General features: G+C 41.6%; 1 protein-coding gene and 1 long non-coding RNA gene across 3 annotated transcripts in view; one reads left to right on the top strand and one right to left on the bottom strand.

The window, feature by feature from the left end:
• Positions 1-19,613, top strand: part of LOC125639823 (uncharacterized) — an 85,882-nt gene that overhangs the window by 29,338 nt on the left and 36,931 nt on the right. The window lies entirely within an intron of this gene.
• Positions 1-19,613, bottom strand: part of CHAT (choline O-acetyltransferase) — a 51,025-nt gene that overhangs the window by 25,138 nt on the left and 6,274 nt on the right. For both annotated transcript variants that reach the window (XM_048857543.2, XM_048857542.2), the window contains exons 3-7: positions 16,503-16,694; positions 13,582-13,700; positions 10,606-10,659; positions 5,334-5,514; positions 3,560-3,737 (exon numbers count right to left, since the gene is read on the bottom strand). In XM_048857543.2, coding sequence (XP_048713500.1) covers positions 3,560-3,737; positions 5,334-5,514; positions 10,606-10,659; positions 13,582-13,700; positions 16,503-16,694 — 724 coding nt within the window. The remainder of the gene's footprint in view (positions 1-3,559; positions 3,738-5,333; positions 5,515-10,605; positions 10,660-13,581; positions 13,701-16,502; positions 16,695-19,613) is intronic.

The following is a 19,613-nucleotide window of genomic DNA, read 5'->3' as shown; positions in this document are numbered from 1 at the left end:
TGTCTCTGATCTGTTGACTTCAGTTTCCAGTGCTGTGAATCTGGTATCCTTTGTAAACACAAGACAGACTTTTTTTTTTATCATTAGAAGCATACTCTGATCAAAGGATAAGCTATTTGCTATGAGAGGGGAGCAATAAGAGGGCATGAAATGTGTACACTTATATCCCTTGCATACATGCAGAAGTAAAATGTGTATTTCCTTCTAGCACAGGCTCAAAATGTATGGCAAGTAGAAATCCAAGGAGCAGACCATTTGCAAAGCAGAATGAAAAGTGGATTTAAAGGAACTATGGAAAACAAAAAAAAAATAGCAATGTTTTAAAGAAAATGTTCTCTTCCTACAAGTTCATACAAAAATGGCCACCATTTTGCTGTATGTAAACTTGTACCCCCAAATGTTGTGATATTTTGATAAAGGCCTGAACAAAAGCCCATGGAAGCCAATGAGAATCTTTCTGTTGATTTCAATGGGCTGTGGATCAGGTCCTTAATTACTATTTTTCCATCTAAAAAGAGCTTAGCAGCTTGGTGAAATTTTGTCTCAGCAGAGGGGCTCTTTTAATAATAATTCTGAAATGACTCCTGCACTTCGTGTTTTGGTGGCTGATACAGGTTACAATTCGTGACAAAAAGAATTAACATTTATTTCACCATAGTATTTACAGAATTTCCTGCATGTAGAATGGGAAATAACACAAATGCTGGGGTAAACTTAATTAGGAAAACCATTTTTTCCCCAAGGATACTCTTAATTGACTACCAATCCAATAGGGAAATATAAAGGAGGTAGGTTTGATTTTTGGGACCAAACTTTCATAGCCTTGACATGCACTAACATCTACATGACATTTACTTGTGCAAAATCTGTCTGTCTTGGGTTTTGCACATCCTTTCCTGTGCCTCCACATACAGATGCTCCAATCTCTCACCTGAACAAGTAGGTGTCAATACTTGAAAAGTGTTTGCATACATAAAATTGCACACACAGAAACAGAGTCTGGTTTTGCTCATATACGTTCCAGCACTCAGTTGTGACGAACATTAGCATGAAACCTCTGAGGTTTGAAGCCTTCTTTCAGAATCTGGTCTTTTAAATAACTCTTTTTCCATCTAGATATCCTATTTGTCATCTTAGCTGGCCTCTCTTTCTTTGCTGAATTTCTCTCAGAAATTCACTGGAAGTTCTGTGTTTACATAGTGATTATTTACAAACCACATCAAGAGAAATGTTGCTCGCTGCTCAGGAATTTGGAGGAATGACGCTCAGAGAGTGAAAGGGTGCTGCAAACACAAGACTCAACAATGAAAGCAACTGAATACTTAGCCAAAAGTATTGAGCCATTGAGTAACCAAAGTTAACTGACTCGAAAGAAAAATCAGAATATCGAAGAATCAAATCAGAGCTGTCAGAATTTAAAGGGAAGGAGTTAAAAAGCTCTGATACAGTACTATAAAATCCTCTTACCTGTAAAGGGTTAAGAAGCTCAAGTAACCTGGCTGGCACCTGACCAAAATGACCAATAAGGAGACAAGAGACCTTCAAATCTGGGTGGGGGGGAAAAGGTTTTGTCCGTCTGTGTGATGCCTCTGGCCGGGGACAGATCAAGAAAGCGAGCAATTCAACTCCTATAAAGTTAGAAAGTAATCTAGCTAGAAAATGCATTAGATTTTGCTTTTGTTTTTGACTTGTGAAATTCGCTGTGCTGGAGGGAATGTGTATTCCTGTTTTTGTGTATTTTTGTAACTTAAGGTTTTGCCTAGAGGGATTCTCTATGTTTTGAATCTGACTGCCTGTGAGATTATCTTCCATTCTAATTTCACAGAGGTGCTTCTTTTACCATTTTTCTTTCTAATAAAGTTCTGTTTCTTTTAAGAGCCTGACTGATTTCTCTATGATCCTAAGACCCAGGGGTTTGGGTCTGTGATCACTTTGTAACCAATTGGTAAGGATATTATTTTCAAGCCTCCCCAGGAAATGGGGTGTAAGGCTTGAGGGAATAGGAACTCCAAGTGGTCCTTTCGCTGATTCTTTGTCAAATCACTTGTTGGTGGCAGCGTACCCCCCAAGGGCAAAAAGTTTGTGCCTTGGGGAAGTTTTACCCTAAGCTGGTAGAAATAAGCTTAGGGGGGTCTTTCCTGCGGGTCCCCACATCTGTACCCTAGAGTTCAGAGTGGGGAGGGAACCCTGACATGGTGGCAGAGCGGTGGGATCATTTTTGAACCAAAAGCACAGCAGGATTTTAAAAGGACAAATTTTTCTCTTTGTTTGAAAAACAGGGAGGGTTTTTTTTAAAGCTGATTAGAGCTTCAGGTTCTGTCTCTGTGCCTGGAGAAAGAGCAGCTGCATAACAAAAGGATTTTTCTGTTAGCTGGGAGGGAACCCTGAGAAGAGCCAAGAACATTAACTCTTTGGGCATTCCAACAAGCTGGCACATTGCAGAAGATGACATTCCTAAACACAAGTCAATTTTAGTGCAGGACAATGGTATCAGATTGGCACTTCCTTGATAAGATATTCTCTATCCACAGAACAGATACTACTGCTGTAACAGAGGGTAAGCTGCAGGGAGCTGCAGAGTCAGCCCTCTTACAAAGGCAATGTTCCTGGGGATCCTGAGTGGATGAAAACACAATGAGCCAGACCCTTAGCTGATTAAAATGGGCTTAACTTCCTTTGAACTCAATGGAGTTACACTGATCACACCAGTTGACAATCAGGTTGAATATGAAGAAACACTACAAGAAATGAGCCTAATTATTCTTCAATAATGTTGATTTTAAAAAAGATAGAGAATTTTCCAATCTATACTTAACACTGTAATTTATAGGCAGAAGGTCTCCAGAAAATCATTTCTATACTATGCATTTTTATAGAAAAGTTAATGCTTAAATTCCATTTTTCTTGTTTAGTTGTAATGAAGGCTGAGGGTGGGTGGATTGTGTGAAAAGCCATTATCAGTAATCTAAAAGGGAAATGGGTATACTCCTCTGGGGAAATATTTTGAAATGACAAGCTGTTTGGTAAACTTTGGTGCATTTCTAATCGTAATAGCACAAAAGTATCTAGTATTCCTAGTATCTCTCAGCCAGAGATAAAGGGATGATTTAGCATTTTTCAGAGAGGAAGATGAACTCCAACATTGTCCAGAGAGAAAGATAAATAGGAAAATTTCCCTTACCTTGCTTTAGTCTGAACACAGTGTAAAACATAAAGTGCTAGACTATCCAACACTTTCTAAAGCCTACGGATGCATTGTACTCATTATCACAGTTTGACCATGAAGAAATAGACAAATCACAAACTCTGATGGTATGTTCAGAATTTATCAGATGAAAGACAAAGCATGGGATGAAATCTCGCAACATGGTATTGCCCTTGGAGTTACACAGCTGAAGGCTCAAAATCATACAAGAATTGAACTTCCTCATGCTAGAGGAATTCAACAACATGGCTGAGATTTTAGCCATCTATTTGCCTTAAGGATCACCTCCCATCAAGGACAAGTGATGATGATGATGAGGATGAAGAAGAGAAGGTTGGGATTGCCGATGCTAACCTTTCATGAGGATTGTCCTGGCCTCTGCCCACTCGGTTCTTCCATCAGATGTCAGTAGACCAATTGGAGGCAGCCTCTCTTCTTCATTCTCTGCCATTTTGACTATCTTTCTTAACTGAGTGAATAGATCCCCTTCGCTGAGACGGCGGAAATTAATTACAACATCCAAAACAAAGAACTGCAGGGAAATGATAAAAGTCAGAAGGATCACAGACAGATTATACTGAGCTCTGTAAGAAAACATCTCGCTCAATGTGGGATGGCCTGGAGGTGCTGCAGCTCTGCACAATGAGAATTACGTGGCTGAGAGAAGTGGTGTGCTAACATGCTGGGGCCTGATACTGTGCTCTCACCTGTGTTTGGGTTTGATACCAGTGTAACTCCACTGACTTCAGTTGAGTGGCTCCTGATTTACAATGGAGTGAGAGCAGAATAAGGTTTACATTGTTTGAGTAAGTTTAAAAACACCTGAGCCATTAAAACCAGGAAGCATGTTAATAATTTCCATAGTCCCAGCTCTTTTAAAAATAGCATAGGGATATGCAATACTGTTACATGTGGAACCCACAGAGCTTTTTATAACCCATTTACTATGTGCTAAATTACGCTGCTTGCTCTCTAAAGTTTTGCCAGCATTCAAAAGCTGACCATTAGCAATAAGTAAACTGTAGAAGATTAAGTGATCTATTGTGGATGGATAAACAGCCAGGTGTCTGGATGCTTTTCCAGATTAATCCAAACCACCTTGATGGAGAAACTGACAGGGTCAGATTAAGACCAGTTGGGACCTAGATCTACCAGAACTTCCCCTCCTGCCAAAAACAAAACAAAAACCCACACCACAAAAAAGATGACCAGATTCTTTCCCTCTGATTATCCATCTTCAGCCCCTACAAATAGACTTTCACTGCCAGTTCCTTCCCCATAGACATGTCATTCTTCACACCACCCACAGGTTCCTTAATCTTCTGCCCTCCCATTATTACTCTGTTGGCTTGTTGTTCTGTTAGGCCCACACAGGCCGGCAGGCAGGGATTCCAAGGATGCTGCCTTAAGCTATCCAGAAAATTTCCTCATGACATTGCCAATGATTCTGAAACTTTGGCTTTTCATCTCGATTTAGAAAGAAAACACAATTCAAAATGTCAGAATTTTCTGTGGAAGAGAAATCCTGTTTTGTGACCAGCTCTGCTCCTTATAATACATTTAAAAAAGCAAAATCTTTGCCTTTGGAATGCACCATATTGTACTAAATGTCAGGAACTTGCAAACAAATGCTGTATGGGAGGGGTACTGTAGAAGGTCTCTTCTCTTCCCACCCTCACTCTAAATTATACATGCTGAACACTATGCGGTATGCCAATATACCCAATAGAGTTTTCAGGTTAAAATATAAACATTTCAGCAAATGCACATTGTATAAATTTGTTTGCCAGTGGTGTTGCTTCCCTGCTTGAGAAGTGTTTTTATTTGAGTGGAAACTAAATTAGTATTTTCCCTAGTCCCACATCCATCCTCGCTGCAGCAGTGTACTCACAATGTAAGCTGGGCTAGGAAGGAAACAAAACGATGGGAGCTTCTTGTTAAACTGCTGGCAGCATATCACTGATAAGAACTGAGTATGGGCTTCAGGACTGAGTCCAGTGCCATCATCTATTGTATATTCAATGGGATCCTGGACCAATGATCTTATTACATTGCTATCAAGCAAATTTATGCATACCCGATTTCTGAAGGAAAGAGGAAAAGGTTTAAAAACATAATGTCTACTCACCTGATTGTTACAAGCAACAATAATGTGCTCTGGTTCTGGCATTATGCTGCTTTTCTGGGCCACAAGAGTATCTTTGGTATGGCCTGGAAGACGATAGGAAGAAAAGAGTCCATAGTATTGCTTCATACAGAGAGGATGACCAGACAGCTGTCCACGAGCAAAATCAACAGGTATAGCATTGCTGGAGAGAGGGGAGAGAAACAAAGCCAGAGAAAAGTAGAAAGAGAGAGACACAGAAAGGAAAAGAAATCTAATCTGTCCTTTGTTCTGTTACAATTAGATTAGGTACAATACAAATGGAATAATAAAAACAAGATTACAGTGTAAGGAAATAGATGAATTCCCATACCAAAGTTAAATACATCATTCCTGGCAGATTCATGCATATTCATTAAGCAATTGTATTTGCATTCAATGAATATGTGTTGGAGACTCAAACAATAGCAGAGCATGCAAATCAGTGACTGCAACATATATTCATCATCTGTGAATATACAGTACACTTGCACTTTTCCTCATCCAGTATAAAATCTTTCACATATGTAGCCCCTGCCCATCCAAAAACAAAACAAAACAAAAGGACCCCCAAGAGTCCTGTGATAGGAGTAGGGAGCTTGCTTAGAAAGGACCCTCAAAACTCTGTAGAATAAATGAAAGTCAGCTGAACATCTGAAGTTGACATGCACCCTAGAACACGGACGGGCAAACTTTTTGGCCTGAGGGCCGCATCGGGTTTTGGAAATTGTATGGAGGGCCGGTTAGGGGAGGCAAACAGCCAGGTGTGGCCCGGCTCCCCCCCCCATCTGCCCCTCCCTGCTTCTTGCCCCCTGATGCACCCCTGCCTCATCCACTCCCTGTCCCTTGACTGCTCCCAGTACCCCCGCCTCTGACTGCCCCCCGCCGCCTCATCCAACCCCCCCTTCTTCCTAACTGCCCCCCCCAGGACCCTTGCCCCTATTTAACCCCCCTGTGCCCCGTCCTCTGGCCGGCCCGACCCCATCCACACCCCCACCCCCTGACCACCACCCTGAACACCCCTGCCCTCTATCCAGCCCTCCCTGCCCCCTTACCGTGCTGCCAGGAGTACCTGTGGCTGGCGGCGCTACAGCTGTACTGCCCGGCTGGAGCCAGCCACACACCGCGCAGCACGGAGCACCGGGTCAGGCCGGGCTCTGCAGCTGCGCCGCCCCGCTCCAGGAGCTTGGAACCCCGCCACCCAGAGCATCGTGCCAGTGGCACAGTGAGCTGAGGCTGCGGGGGAGGGGGAACAGCAGAGGAGGGGCTGGGGGCTGGCCTCCCGGGCCAGGATCTCAGGGGCCGGGCAGGATGGGACCGCGGGCCGGATGTGGCCTGTGGGCCGTAGTTTGCCCATCTCTGCCCTAGAAGGCCATGTTTGGTTTGTACTGGAAGTCCAGGCTAGAGTTGCTTAGAATGTTTAAGGGAAACATCTCCACCTCAGGAAATCAGTAGAATGTGCAGGATGGAGGGGAATCATCTTGACTGTGAGGAGTTAATCTGACACTACCAAACAACTTTGGTCCTTAGTGTGACACATGGGGGAAGTAAAGGCTGAAATTTAGCATCTGGATCCTTTTTAATTGCTAGGAGTCTGGCAACAATACACACTAAAGTGCCTCTTTAGTGACCAGAACAAAATCTGGTTACTTTTCTGTGGAATATTTTCTTTTCTGATTACAGATTGTAGGACATTATACTGTCAATGCAGTAGAAACTAAAATAGTTGTCATTGTAGGCAGGGGCCACAGGGAAATTGCTGGTATTGTGGTTAAGATACTAGACCAGGAGAAAGTTGTCTAATTCCCAGGTCTGCCATAGACTTTCTGTATGACTTACTTCCTTGGAAAAGTCACTTAATCTCTCTGTGTCTCAGGTCCTCATCTGTAAAATGGGGATAATAATACTTCATTTCTTTCCACCCTCCACCTTTGTCTTGTCTATTTAGATTGTCAGCTCTTTGGGCCAGAGACAGTCTCTTATATTCTGATGTAGTGCAAAGCCCAATGGATTCCCAATCTCATTTTGGGCCTATTTTTACAAGAATAGTATATAATAACAATGATGATAAGAAAGCCTGTGATTATAATGATTTTAGGAAGGGGACATTATACTATATTGTTCCGACAACAAAACTTGCACTGATTTAATACCTTAAGCTATGTTCTTGTGTTATAATATTTTTGTCTGTCTAAGTTAGGCTTTGTTTGAAATACTTTACCCAGGCAACTGGGCTATCTACATAGCTAAAACTACATACAAGTAAAAGCTGTGTTATCCGGCACTTTATCAACCAGAAAGCTCTATTAACCAGCATTTCTGATATTTCCCAATACAAATCTTCAATCTAGTAACTGGGACTAGTATACTGCCCAGGAGGTTATGCAACTGCATATTCTACACTCTACTTTTATGCAAAAGAGGTGGAAGACAAGTAAGCAAGCCGATACCAGAGATTTATTCAAAACACCAGCTTCAAGGATATGTCAGAGGGTCATTAAAGATTCAACGCAATCTCCTACACCTTTTACATCTACAATGATAATTGATGTTTATAATGATGACGCCAAAGCACTGCAAGATCCTGAAGTGCCTTCTGAATCATCAAAGATTAAATTATGTTCAGTATAGTTTTAGTGTTAAGTTTATTTTTAGTGATCTGGGTGTCCGCCATGCGCAGCCCATAGTGATATAAGATATCATAGTGTCATAAGATAACCTACTGTATAGAAAACTTTAGCTGTATACACCTAAGTGCTTCAAGAAACCAATCACTCTGCAGTGCACTACTACTACTGGATTGGTGAGTACAGTACCTGTATACTATTTTATATTTTATTCATTTTTTGTATTCTATTTCTTTGAAAATTGGTATTCCATTGATAAGTATAACTCTTACTTAACTGGAACTTTTGACTAACCGGCACCACCATTCCACCAACATGCCAAATAATAAAGTTTTTACTGTACTTCGGAAAGTTATGCACTGCTTTTGCATACTAGTTTTGTGCCTATTGTGTTTGCCTATGTAGTGATTCAAAAGATGCTAGGATTACATTGATTATCCTATGGCTGTAAAAGGGCAACAATGGATATTGGAATATTAATAGTTATAATGAGGAAATATTAGTGTTGGTACCCAAAGGTAAGCAACAACAGTAGAACTTCATAGACAAAGGAGTAAAGAATTATTAAAGAAAGGCAAGGAATACTGTGACAAGTCTTCTTTAGATCAAGGAACCCAGGTCAAAATATTAAAGATAAAATTTTACATCTTTGCTAAGCAATATGTATTCCTAGCTCTTCACAGATGCATACCATACTGTCATGTAAAGATGTAGCGACAAAGTAGTTTATAACATATCAACATCTGTATTTTTAGATATGCAGATATGGCATACAGTTCTATAGTTTATCTTAGACAAAAGCACATGTTCCTGAGCAATCAAGTGTGATAAGTTTTTGAATAGTTTTAGATTTTGAAGTAAAAAAATCCAACAACTCCTTCCAATTTCTTTTCTTATAGTCAATTCACAGGTGGTGAGACTAGGGTGACCATATATCCCGATTTTATAGGGACAGTCCCCATATTTGGGGCTTTTTCTTATATAGGCACCTATTGCCTCCTCCCCCCCCCTTCCCCCCGATTTTTCACACTTTCTATCTGGTCACCCTAGGTGAGACCTCAGATGGCTAAATATCGACTTTGTCTTTCCCTGGCCCAAAAGAATGCTGGTCAGGATGCGTGACAAGGGAGCTCTCATTATCCCATGATTGAAAATGTTCCCTTCCTCCATTATGGTGCAGTGTACTGTGCCTTGGTTGTCTGCCACATTCCATTCTTTGGGTGGATGCATTTCAGTGGTACTGCTGGAATGTAGTTTGTAAAATTCTTTTGGATGAATGGTGCTATATATGTAAAATACTGTTATTAATAGTTCTCAAGGACTGCTGGAGATATTTTCCTACATTTACAACAGGAAAAATGGATTACAACTTTTTTGGTTAAATACCAGCAGTAGAACCTGGTGTGATTACGCTTCCTCTCGTGGGGTTTATTATTTTGGGATGGGATAGGGGATGTCTTAACAAATTTAACCACGGTGGAGAGGTGAATATCAGAAATATGGAAAATTGTAGAGATACTTGTGAGGGAGTTTACTAAACTGGTGGTTCTCAAGTTAATACATAGGGCTGTTAGCAAACTTTGCTATGACACACCACACAACAGAAACATTAACCCAGGAACCAATCCCTGCAACAAACCCCGTTGCCAACTCTGTCTGCATATCTATTCAAGGGACACCATCATAGGACCTAACCACATCAGCCACACCATCAGAGGCTCGTTCACCTGCACATCTACCAATGTGATATAGTCATCATGTGCCAGCAACGCCCCTTTGCCATGTACATTGGCCAAACCAGACAGTCTCTATGCAAAAGAATAAATGGACACAAATCGGACATCAAGAATTGTAACATTCAAAAACTGGTAGGGAAGCACTTCCATCTTCCTGGACTCTCAATAACAGACTTAAAAGTGGCCATTCTTCAAGAAAGAAACTTTAGAACTGGAATTAATTTGCAAACTTGACACCATCAAATTAGGCCTGAATAAAGACTGGGAGTGGCTGGTTCCCTCTGTTGATACTCACACCTTCTTGTCAACTGTTGGGAATGGGCCACATCCACCCTGATTGAATTGGCCTTGTTAGCACTGACTCCCACTTGGTAAGGCAACTCCCATCTTTTCATGTGGTGTATATTTATACCTACCTAGTGTATTTTTCACTCCATGCATTTAATGAAGTGGGTAATAGCCCACGAAAGCTTATGCCCCCAAAAATTTGTTAGTCTCTAACGTGCCACAAGGATTCCTCGTTATTTTTGCTATGACACTGCCACTCATTGATCTGTGGTTGGAGAGGATGGACTCCTTAGGTACATCTGAAACAGTCACATTAGTCAGATTTTTACATTGTACTGTAGGTTGAACTGTGTATCTGACAGATGACTGACATGACTTATGAAGAATCCTCAACTGGCACCTCATATTGTAGTCATAAAGGAGAAGCATGTAAAGCTACCATGGTGTTGCCAAAGCTACCATACCTGAACCATTTCAGTTCCTAACATTAGACTGGTCCAACGAATTACGGCCTAATGTAGCCTGACTTTGGACACCTCCAAGCATTCCTAATCAGAGCTCTTTATATTTGTAGTCAGTCAGTGATTCTATTTCCAAAATACTTACGCATCCAGTAAAGCTTTATAATCCAGCACTCCTGAAATGAGATTAGCAGCAAACCTGTAAGTGAAAAATAGACATAACCTCACTCTTTTGCCATGCAGCAACTTGGTGCCATTTCTGGGAGTTCAGCCTGAGCCCAAGAAGGCCCATAAAGATCAATTATACTCTACAGCAGTGGTTCGCAAACTTTTTTTTCCGCAGATCACTTGAAAATTGCTGAGTCTCGGCGGACCACTTAATGATCTTTCCAAATGTTATTTTGTACCATTAGCTAACTATTGTAATGCGCTTTAGATAAAAGCGCTATATAAAAAAATTAATAATAATTAATTTTTTTTGGTTCTACAGATAAAAGCACACAACTCATATTTTAATATCAGTAGTCATCTTTCGAATGCGATGGATGTGCCCTCTCTCCCCCCACCACGGCAGTCCCCGAGCTGGGGCTGGGAAGGAGGGGGGGCTCTCCCTCTCTCCCCCGCCATGGCAGCCCCCGAGCTGGGGCTGGGAAGGAGTGGGGGTCTCTCCCTGCCTCCCACACCACAGAAGCCCCATTCCTCTCTCCCCCGCCACAGCAGCCACAGAGCTTAGGCTGGGAAGGAGGGCCGTCTCTCCCCAGCAGCTGCAGCCCTGGAGCTGGGAAAAGTTGCCTCTTTCTCTGGCCCCCACAGCCCTGCACATCCCAGATTCCCCCCATCCCCTCTTCTCATCCCACTGCCTCCTCCCACCTACCCCTTATTCCCCCCAAGTCCACCACCTCTCCTTACATGTGTGTCTTCTCCGGGGTCCAGGCACCTAATTAGTGGAGCCCTGCCTGCGCAACTCCATTAATTAGGTGGATAGCCCTTTATTCTCTCGTGTGTGGCCATCCAGGCATGCACTTCAGAGAGAACTTTTCACGGACCACCTGAATGGAGCTCACGGACCACTGGTGGTCCACGGACCACAGTTTGAGAACCTCTGCTCTACAGCATAACAGAGTCTAGTCTCTTGGCAAGAACAGAAAAAAACAACAGCTATGATTAATTTTAAAATACACATGCAAAGGAAGAATTTGTTGACTAGTGTATATAGTTAGTGTTATGTATTTTTATGAGCATAGTGCCTAATCACGGACCAGGACCCCATTGTACTAGGTGCTATACAAACACAGAACAAAATGACAATCCCTGCCCCACAGAATTTACAATCATGTAATGATGATCCTTACTTAACAATTAAACAAAATTAGACTGGATACCACAAGAGGATACTTGGAAGTAGTTGTTTACAGAACGGGATGGGGGCTGCATCCTTGATAGGAGTCTCAGCAATATAAACACTTAAATACTACCTGGTGTATTGAAGTACTTGCTGTCCTGAAATATATACTCTTGCTCCATGGCTGTAGGGCAGGAACATTATTTCCTCAGACCGCCCATTTGCTGTGTTTCTGAATGGGATCTTCTATGCTAAAAGTGTTTGCATGTTACACATCATATGCATTAGAGAAATGCAAAACAGTTTCATAGAAAAGAATGTGCACAGTGAATCTATTCAGTAACAAGAGGAAGCACATTTATTCTAATGTTTAGAGTAGGTTTAAAAAAAGACATGGTGCTCTATCTATGCAAAATTTTAATATAATACAGATCAGCTTCAAGGTTCTGGCTGTTTTTCAAAATTATAATAGCATAAATTCATATGCAATTTAGTGTTTCAGTAATGCGCAGCTGGAAAGTACTAAAAGCAAAGAGGAAATCTGCAATATTTGAAAGTAGCTTTGCTTTGTATTGCTGTTTAAAAAGATTTGGCAAAGGTTGAGAATTGGAAGCTTACTTTTTTAATAGCATCTGGGGATGTATATTGTGTACTTGGCTTGTATAAACTTTGTTTATTCTTTATGTTTTCACTTTTTAAAATAAATTTAGCCACCCGTATATCCATATAGGGAAATGGTCAACACCAAAAATGTTCTTTGGATACTGGTACAGGGCTCCAGAATTCGTTGGTTTTATGTGCAGCAGCAGGTATAATCAGGAGTAATGCAATTACTTTTTGATATAAAGTAATTTTTGAAAACACTGTCTGTTAAAGGGACCCTTCTCCCCCAAACCCTGTTTTCTTATCCTTCAAGTCAGCTCTGTTGTACATAGCCTAATTCTTCATGAGCCCTGGAAATGATTTTCTTCAAGCTCATGTTTTAATATTGTATCTCCAAGTTCTTTTCTTTGGGCTCTGCAGCAGTCTTTTACATTAATCTGTTATCTGATCAATGACAACAAAGCACTCACTGTTGTTTTAGAATGGATTTTATCGTATTGTCAGAGGGTGTTGATTTCTTGATACTAGTTCTTGGTATCCCAGTTGTTTCCATTGCACTTTCAGGTTGTTTTGACACTAGCAAAGTTAGTGCCCACTTTCCAGCACTTGCGTAGCCTGGGGGTACATGGTGGGAGATGGGGCAGTATACTAACTTTTGGGCTTATATTTTCCCTACTCATCAGTCCCCAGGAGATGCTCAACTGAGTACAAATGTTTTTCCTGCATGGCGCAAAGACCTCCGATTAGGGTGGCTGACATGTAGGGCTCTGCTACAGCTTGCTGAGTTGTAACTGTAGCATATTGGAGACTGTTCCAGTCTAAACAGCACGCATGGAGTCAGGATTTCTTTTCCCAGCAAAGAGCTCTGATTTGGGAAAGTATCTGATGAGCAGTTTAAGATGCTTCACAAATATCCCTAGTTTTAAAATTTCCACTAGTATATTTTGTCTAAAATGATAAATGTGATGGCAAAATTTTCTATTAAAAAGTATAATTCTTAACTTAAGGTTTCTGCGTGAGTGAAACTAGAAGCTGCCTCTAGCCAGTATGTACAGTAGGGAATGGTTTAATGACTGGCACCCTCATTTGTTCAAACAAGCTACTTGTCTGTTTGCCAGAGTAGCATATTTAAAGGGTTTTTTTCAGAGGCAAAAGCTGTGGTCTTTAATACGTTACCTCAGCTGGTCATTCACATCCTTGAAATGTTGACGAGCAAAGATAATTGCAGGGCTGGAATTGACTGGAAGAGCCAACCGGTTGCTGAGGTACATGTCATCCAACCAGTAGTTAAACACCTAAGGGAAGGGGAGGAAACATCTTACAACCAAGTAAAAGAGTGTGTGTGTGTGGGGGGTGGCACTATGCATTAAATGTGGGCTTTGATTAATGGGGCCATTGATCATTTTCAGTCTGGGCTCAGTGGGCTCAGCTCACTCTAAATCAGCCACAAATCCATTATCCTATCATTCAATCTATGGTAATTTACAGTGTACACCATAAAAAAAAAACAAGTTTATTGTATTATTACCTATATATTTGTTCACAACAAAGTAGATTTAAGAACCAATGGTAAGTGTTTATTTCTTAATGGCCCCAACTGTATTTTCAAGGATGGGTAGAATTTAACCAGTGTAGGCTTTCCTTGTGGAGATAGTTGCTGCAAATGTCGGTTGATATTGCCTAGATGCTAATTTTATTATCTTTCAAGCACCTTCAGCGTACTTACTGCTGTGCAGTATGTAGAGGTATACATAGCCCCAGCGAACTTAATCTAAGGCCCTGATCCTGCAGATAATAGTGGATGGGTGGAATCCTTAGCCTGCACAGAACCCTATGATAGTCAATGGGGCTTTATGCATATGCAGCAGTCCACTTACATGCCATCAGTTCCAAGATCAGGGCCCAAATTAGACAGACAATATACTGTAGTTAAAAAACAAACAACATCAGGACCTAAATTTTCAAAAGTGACTAGTGATTCTGGGTGCCTGAGTTTTTGGATGCCCAACGTGAGAAACCTCAAAGGGACTGATTTTAAGAGGGGGATGGTACTTAGCATTATCTGATCATCAGGACTATTTGAAGTGGGGAACTCCAAAATTGGGTCATCTAAAACACCAGTCATTTGAAAATTTAGGTCCATGTGACCATATGAAGGTCAAAATTTCAAAGCAGTTCCAGCATGGGGTGTTCGCTTGTTTTTTAATTTAACAAATTTGTAGGTGGATTATGCCACTGAGAGATGGGGAGAGAAGCACATCAACTGCTGGCATGTCAGAGTGTGATAGTTATCAGTACTTGGCCCATACAAGCACAAGTAATGACCTCCTAAGCATTTGTGTACAGAAGTTGAAAGTACAACAAAGACATTCTCATATCCTCAGCCACTGTTTCACGCTGTTGCTGATCACCACATTTTGGAAGACAGAGAGTTGTTTGGAAAATCAAGTTGTCTGTCTGAATTTAGCAGACATACTTTGAGTACAGTAAATATAAACAGAGAAATTATGCAAAACTAATTATGAATTTATGCATCTGCTGAAAAAGATTTCCTTTGAGATTTTTTCAATGTTATTGGAACAGATGTTGAAAATAACTCCTTCCCCCACATTCCCTGGAGTCTTCAGGAAAAGAGGCCAAAGCTTTATTCCTGGGAAGTTAAATTCCAAATTAAAATAACTCTAGTTTGTCTTAACAATTGAATGATTACTTTTACTAGCCAGACTGGATGTTGTGATATTTCAGAAAAGCCTTATATGTGGCTCATCTATCATTCTTGTACCCTTCAGGCAGGTCACATTTCTTATTTGAATGATCAGCTCTCTCCTTAAATAGTTATTAGAAACACATTTTTATTTAATAAATGTATTTTTTTCTCCAACCAAGAAGATGAATTATTGTTTCAGGATCAGAATAACGAAAGGAGATTTGACCATTCAGTGCAGCTTGCAGATGATATCTGTGTATAGTCTGTATAGCAGGGAGAGAATTATTTACTTGGAATGCGTTGGCTTTTAAAATCCAGCTGTCATGTCATCATTACAATCTAGGTCTGAATATAGGAACACTTTAATTGTTCAAAGGTTCTTGTGGATCATATCACTAAAGCTGGGGGGAAATTCTGGCCTCACTGAAGTCAAGGGCAAAACTTCCATTGACTTTAGTGGGGCCAGGTTTTCCACCTCTTCCTAGATGAGATGGATAAACCTGAATACATACCATTTTTCTAGTTTAGTTACAATTTCTGTCACTCATTCATTATCCAATATGCTGTCACTACTGCCATTTTTCAGATTGGCCAGAAGAGACAGCTTTAGAATGGATGGCCTGTAACTGTCTGCAAATATCAAACACAATTTATCCATAACGTATTGAACTTTTCTTGCTTTAGGGAGCAGAAACCTTGATTGTTTAAAGATTGAGGTCTTCAGCATGGCGCATACATTTTTTTTTTCTGCAAAGAAGGATTTTAGGCAAATCTTTTGACATATTATACAGAAAGAAAAATAATAGTCTTCTTTGAAACCATGTTCCCCATGTATACCGCCCAGAATAATTTGATTTGATCAGAGATCACATGGAATTGGTACCCAATAGTACACCATGCCCACATTCCTTGTAGTCCTATCAGTTTGTGCAGAATTCAAACTCTTTTTTTAAAATAAAAAATTTCTAGCGCCCAAGGCTCCCCAGAAAGCCTTCCAAAAGGGACGTGATGTAGCACTCTCTGCCTGAGTGTGCAAATAGCTTAAAACGATGGCTCTGAGAGATGTGAACTGCCCTCATCCATACTACTGAGTTGTTGACCCTGAAGTCTAATGATGGCATTGTAAATATCTACATTTTTAACAATATCAGTGGCTAGTCATTTTAGAAACATTCCAGTCTACCCTTCTGGGAATGTGGGTAGAAACTGAATAGAAGCACCAGCACGTTTTAATCTAGTCTGACTCCTGGACTTGATCCAAAAAGTTGACATGATTTATAGCAACCTTATATAAAGGTTTTTCATGTAACTCATGTAGGTAATCACGAATAACTTATAAATGAGCAGCCTCTCACACAAGCCATTCTTTTTCTAATGTGCATTTACTTACCCAGTTTCCAATCTTCTCCCTTCTATCTAGAAGTTTTTGCTGTAAGGATTCTCCTAGGCCTCCTGCAACTCCAAATTGTTCTACTATGGCCTTGGTCTTCCTAAATTGCTCATCTGGAATCAAGTGTTTCACGCATTGTAGGTACATGTGCAAGGTCTGTTGCAGTGGAGGCACTGGAAGCTTGGGCAGTGTCTAATCATAAAAAGATGGAGCGGTAAATAATGTTATGCATTCGTAGTATTTTTTTAGTTTTGGGTGAGTTACAACAGATGATGTGAATATTTTAGAGGAATATATAGGTTCGGATTGGATCTTGGTTTTGAGATGTTATTATCTGAGACCAAGCCCATATTCCTAGCTTTGCCCAAATGTCATTTCTGTCACACATTTTTTTGCATTAACTGCTATAGAAATAGCATGAAAATGTTTTTTCTTCTTTGTATTAGAAAGATGAGCCAGATGAAGGCAACACTTAAAGAAATCTCCCAGGAAGAGTTAAAGTTCTCCTTAAGGGAAGCCTTCCTGATGATGCTGGAATCTTACCAAGTTTAACTGAAAATATGCAGAGATTCCTTTGGAATTAATTGGTGCTGCTCTCAACATGCAGATTGAGTTTCAGGGATAGATGCACAGAGCTTTTTTTGAGGGTGACTGTGACAGGTTTCAGTTGGTCCACCGAGCCGCTGGGGGGGCAGTGGGGAGCTACTGCCTCACCGGCCGGCCTTGATCACACCTTTCTGTCTCTAGGGAATTAGCGGAGGGAGGTGTGCCGGCTAGAGTCAGTGGCACACCCCTCAGGCAGGGGGAGCGCCGGCAAGTCTGTAGCGTGCCCCTCAGGCAGGGGGAGCGCCGGCAAGTCTGTAGCGTGCCCCTCAGGCAGGGGGAGCGCTGGCAAGTCTGTAGCGTGCCCCTCAGGCAGGGGGAGCGCTGGCAAGAGTCTGTAGCGTTGTCAGGATTCTGCTACCCAAGGCGGGTTGGCCGGGGTAGGGGAACACAGGCCCACCCAACTCCACTGCGTTCCAGCCCAGGGCCCTGACAGTGGCGGGAGGAAAGGGTCCCGCCACTGGGTCAGCGGGGAGCCATCTGCAACATGCTGACCAAATAGACCCGCCGCACTGTACAGTTCTGCCCCTGGGCTACTTCCTACCAGATCTCTCGAGCGGGTCCCTCTGGTCCCCCCAGCCCATCAGGGTATTCCGCTGCTGGCAGCTCCAGCTCCCACTCAGGCTCATGCTGGCCCAGGTTACTGCCTGGCTCCTCCAGGTACTAGGCAGCTGGCAGTCCTGATAGCCCCAGTCCTTCCTCCAGGTCAAGTTTCTCCTGGCCCAGGGCCTCCCCTGGCTCAGCAGCAGGGTCTGGAGGGAACAGCCAGCAGCCTGTGCCTCCCTCCCTCCTTGGTGTGCCCTGACTGGGCTAAGGGCCCCGCCCTTTGTACTTCCTGTTCCACTCCTCCCCTTCCGGGGGTTGGAGTAAGCTGGGTCTGGCCCCACCCACTCAGGCTGAGAGAGTGGCTCTTTACCCTCTGGTTCGGAGGCAAACCACCCTGGCTCCCTACAGTGACTAAAAGGGGAAATATGGAGGACCACATGACCTCTTTCTCTAGAAAAGGTTTCAGCCATCTTAAGAAAACTTCCCTTTTGGACACCTTTAATTCTCCTGGGGAGATTCCTTTAGTAGCTACTGTCTATGTCTTTCTAATAAATCTGCATGCCATGTGCAGTATCAATGAATTCCAATGGGATCCTTGTATATTTTACATTTGTAGTGTCTCGTAGCAGTTGGGGTTTTGAACATTGTGAGTGTAACTGTGTCACTTCAGTGGAGTTGGATCAGTGATGATGTTGACCCAAGATAACTTGGGTGTAAGATCTCTGATGAAGAGCATAGTTAGTTGTCTATAAAATAATGAATCAATGGTGGCTCTCAAACAGCATTCCTTAGTGTTCCCATGCATTGCTTTGGGACATTATCACTTTGTTTTATAAATTGGAATTAAGCCAAACAAATATGAGCTTTCATTAAAAATAAAAAGAGCAGAGAAGTCTGGTGGATAGGGCAAACAAAGCTGGGATCCATGGAAGAATGGAAAAATATGAGGAATTTTGAGTCTATTGGAAATCACAAGTGTAGTCCCCAGAGAGGTGTACGGCGGCCTCAGAGTCCTGAAATTGATTTTCACCTAGTGAAGCCATCCATACCCACCCATTAGTATTTTGCATACAATGGGATGTTTGTGTGGATCAGTTCTTTTAATAGATATTCATTCTTTTTTTTTGGCTTTTGTCTGTTTCATAAACAGGCAGTCTTCAGGTTGCTTTTCCCTAGTTGATGTACTAGAAATTCATTTTTAACAGGTTTGTTCCTTTATCAGAGAAAGTATGTGAGTGAGAGAGAGCTGTGCTCTGCGCCAAGGACTGGGAACCAGGGAACTCTGAGTTCAAATCCCAGCTCTACCACTGCCACTCAATGCTGCAGGGAAAGGCACCACTTTGCCTCCATTTCCCCATCTGTAAAATGGGGATAATATTTACTTACCCATGAAACATGTGATGGGATGAATTAATTGATGAAGATGAAGGGCCAGTTGAGCCTGTAATGCCTCTATATACATCATAAGTGAAAAAGTAATTAAGTGATTTTTGTCCATTTGGTGCACAATACAGGCATACAACCTCCTTTGGAATTTATTTGAGCAGTTCAGTGGTAATGGGCATAGAAATTTATATGTCCTGGTGATGTCAGATATTCTGGTTCCACCATGTTTTGTCCAAGTAACATTGCTGTTAGTTCCACGTCTTTACTAAGGTCAAAAGTTTCACACTTGATGGATTTAGGTAACTAATTTTGGGCATACTCATCTGAATTTCTGGTCTAAGCTCCCTAAATCAATGTATTAACTTTTTAATATTTTTACCCAGCTGTCTCACAGATGAGTTGTATGTGAGAAACTGATAGGCAGCCTGTACTACCTTGTGGTAGAATGAAATGAATACTGGCCATTTCAGACTTTGTTGTAAATAATCTGCTCTATTTTTTTGTTGTTAGTCTCTGTTTGAGATGTGGATAATAATACATAACTACCTAGTAATGCAAATGCAACAGGGGACGGGT

This window comes from Caretta caretta, chromosome 7 (assembly GCF_965140235.1).
Source record: "Caretta caretta isolate rCarCar2 chromosome 7, rCarCar1.hap1, whole genome shotgun sequence".
Lineage (NCBI taxonomy): Eukaryota > Metazoa > Chordata > Testudines > Cheloniidae > Caretta > Caretta caretta.
This window is presented reverse-complemented; position numbering and strand designations above follow the sequence as displayed.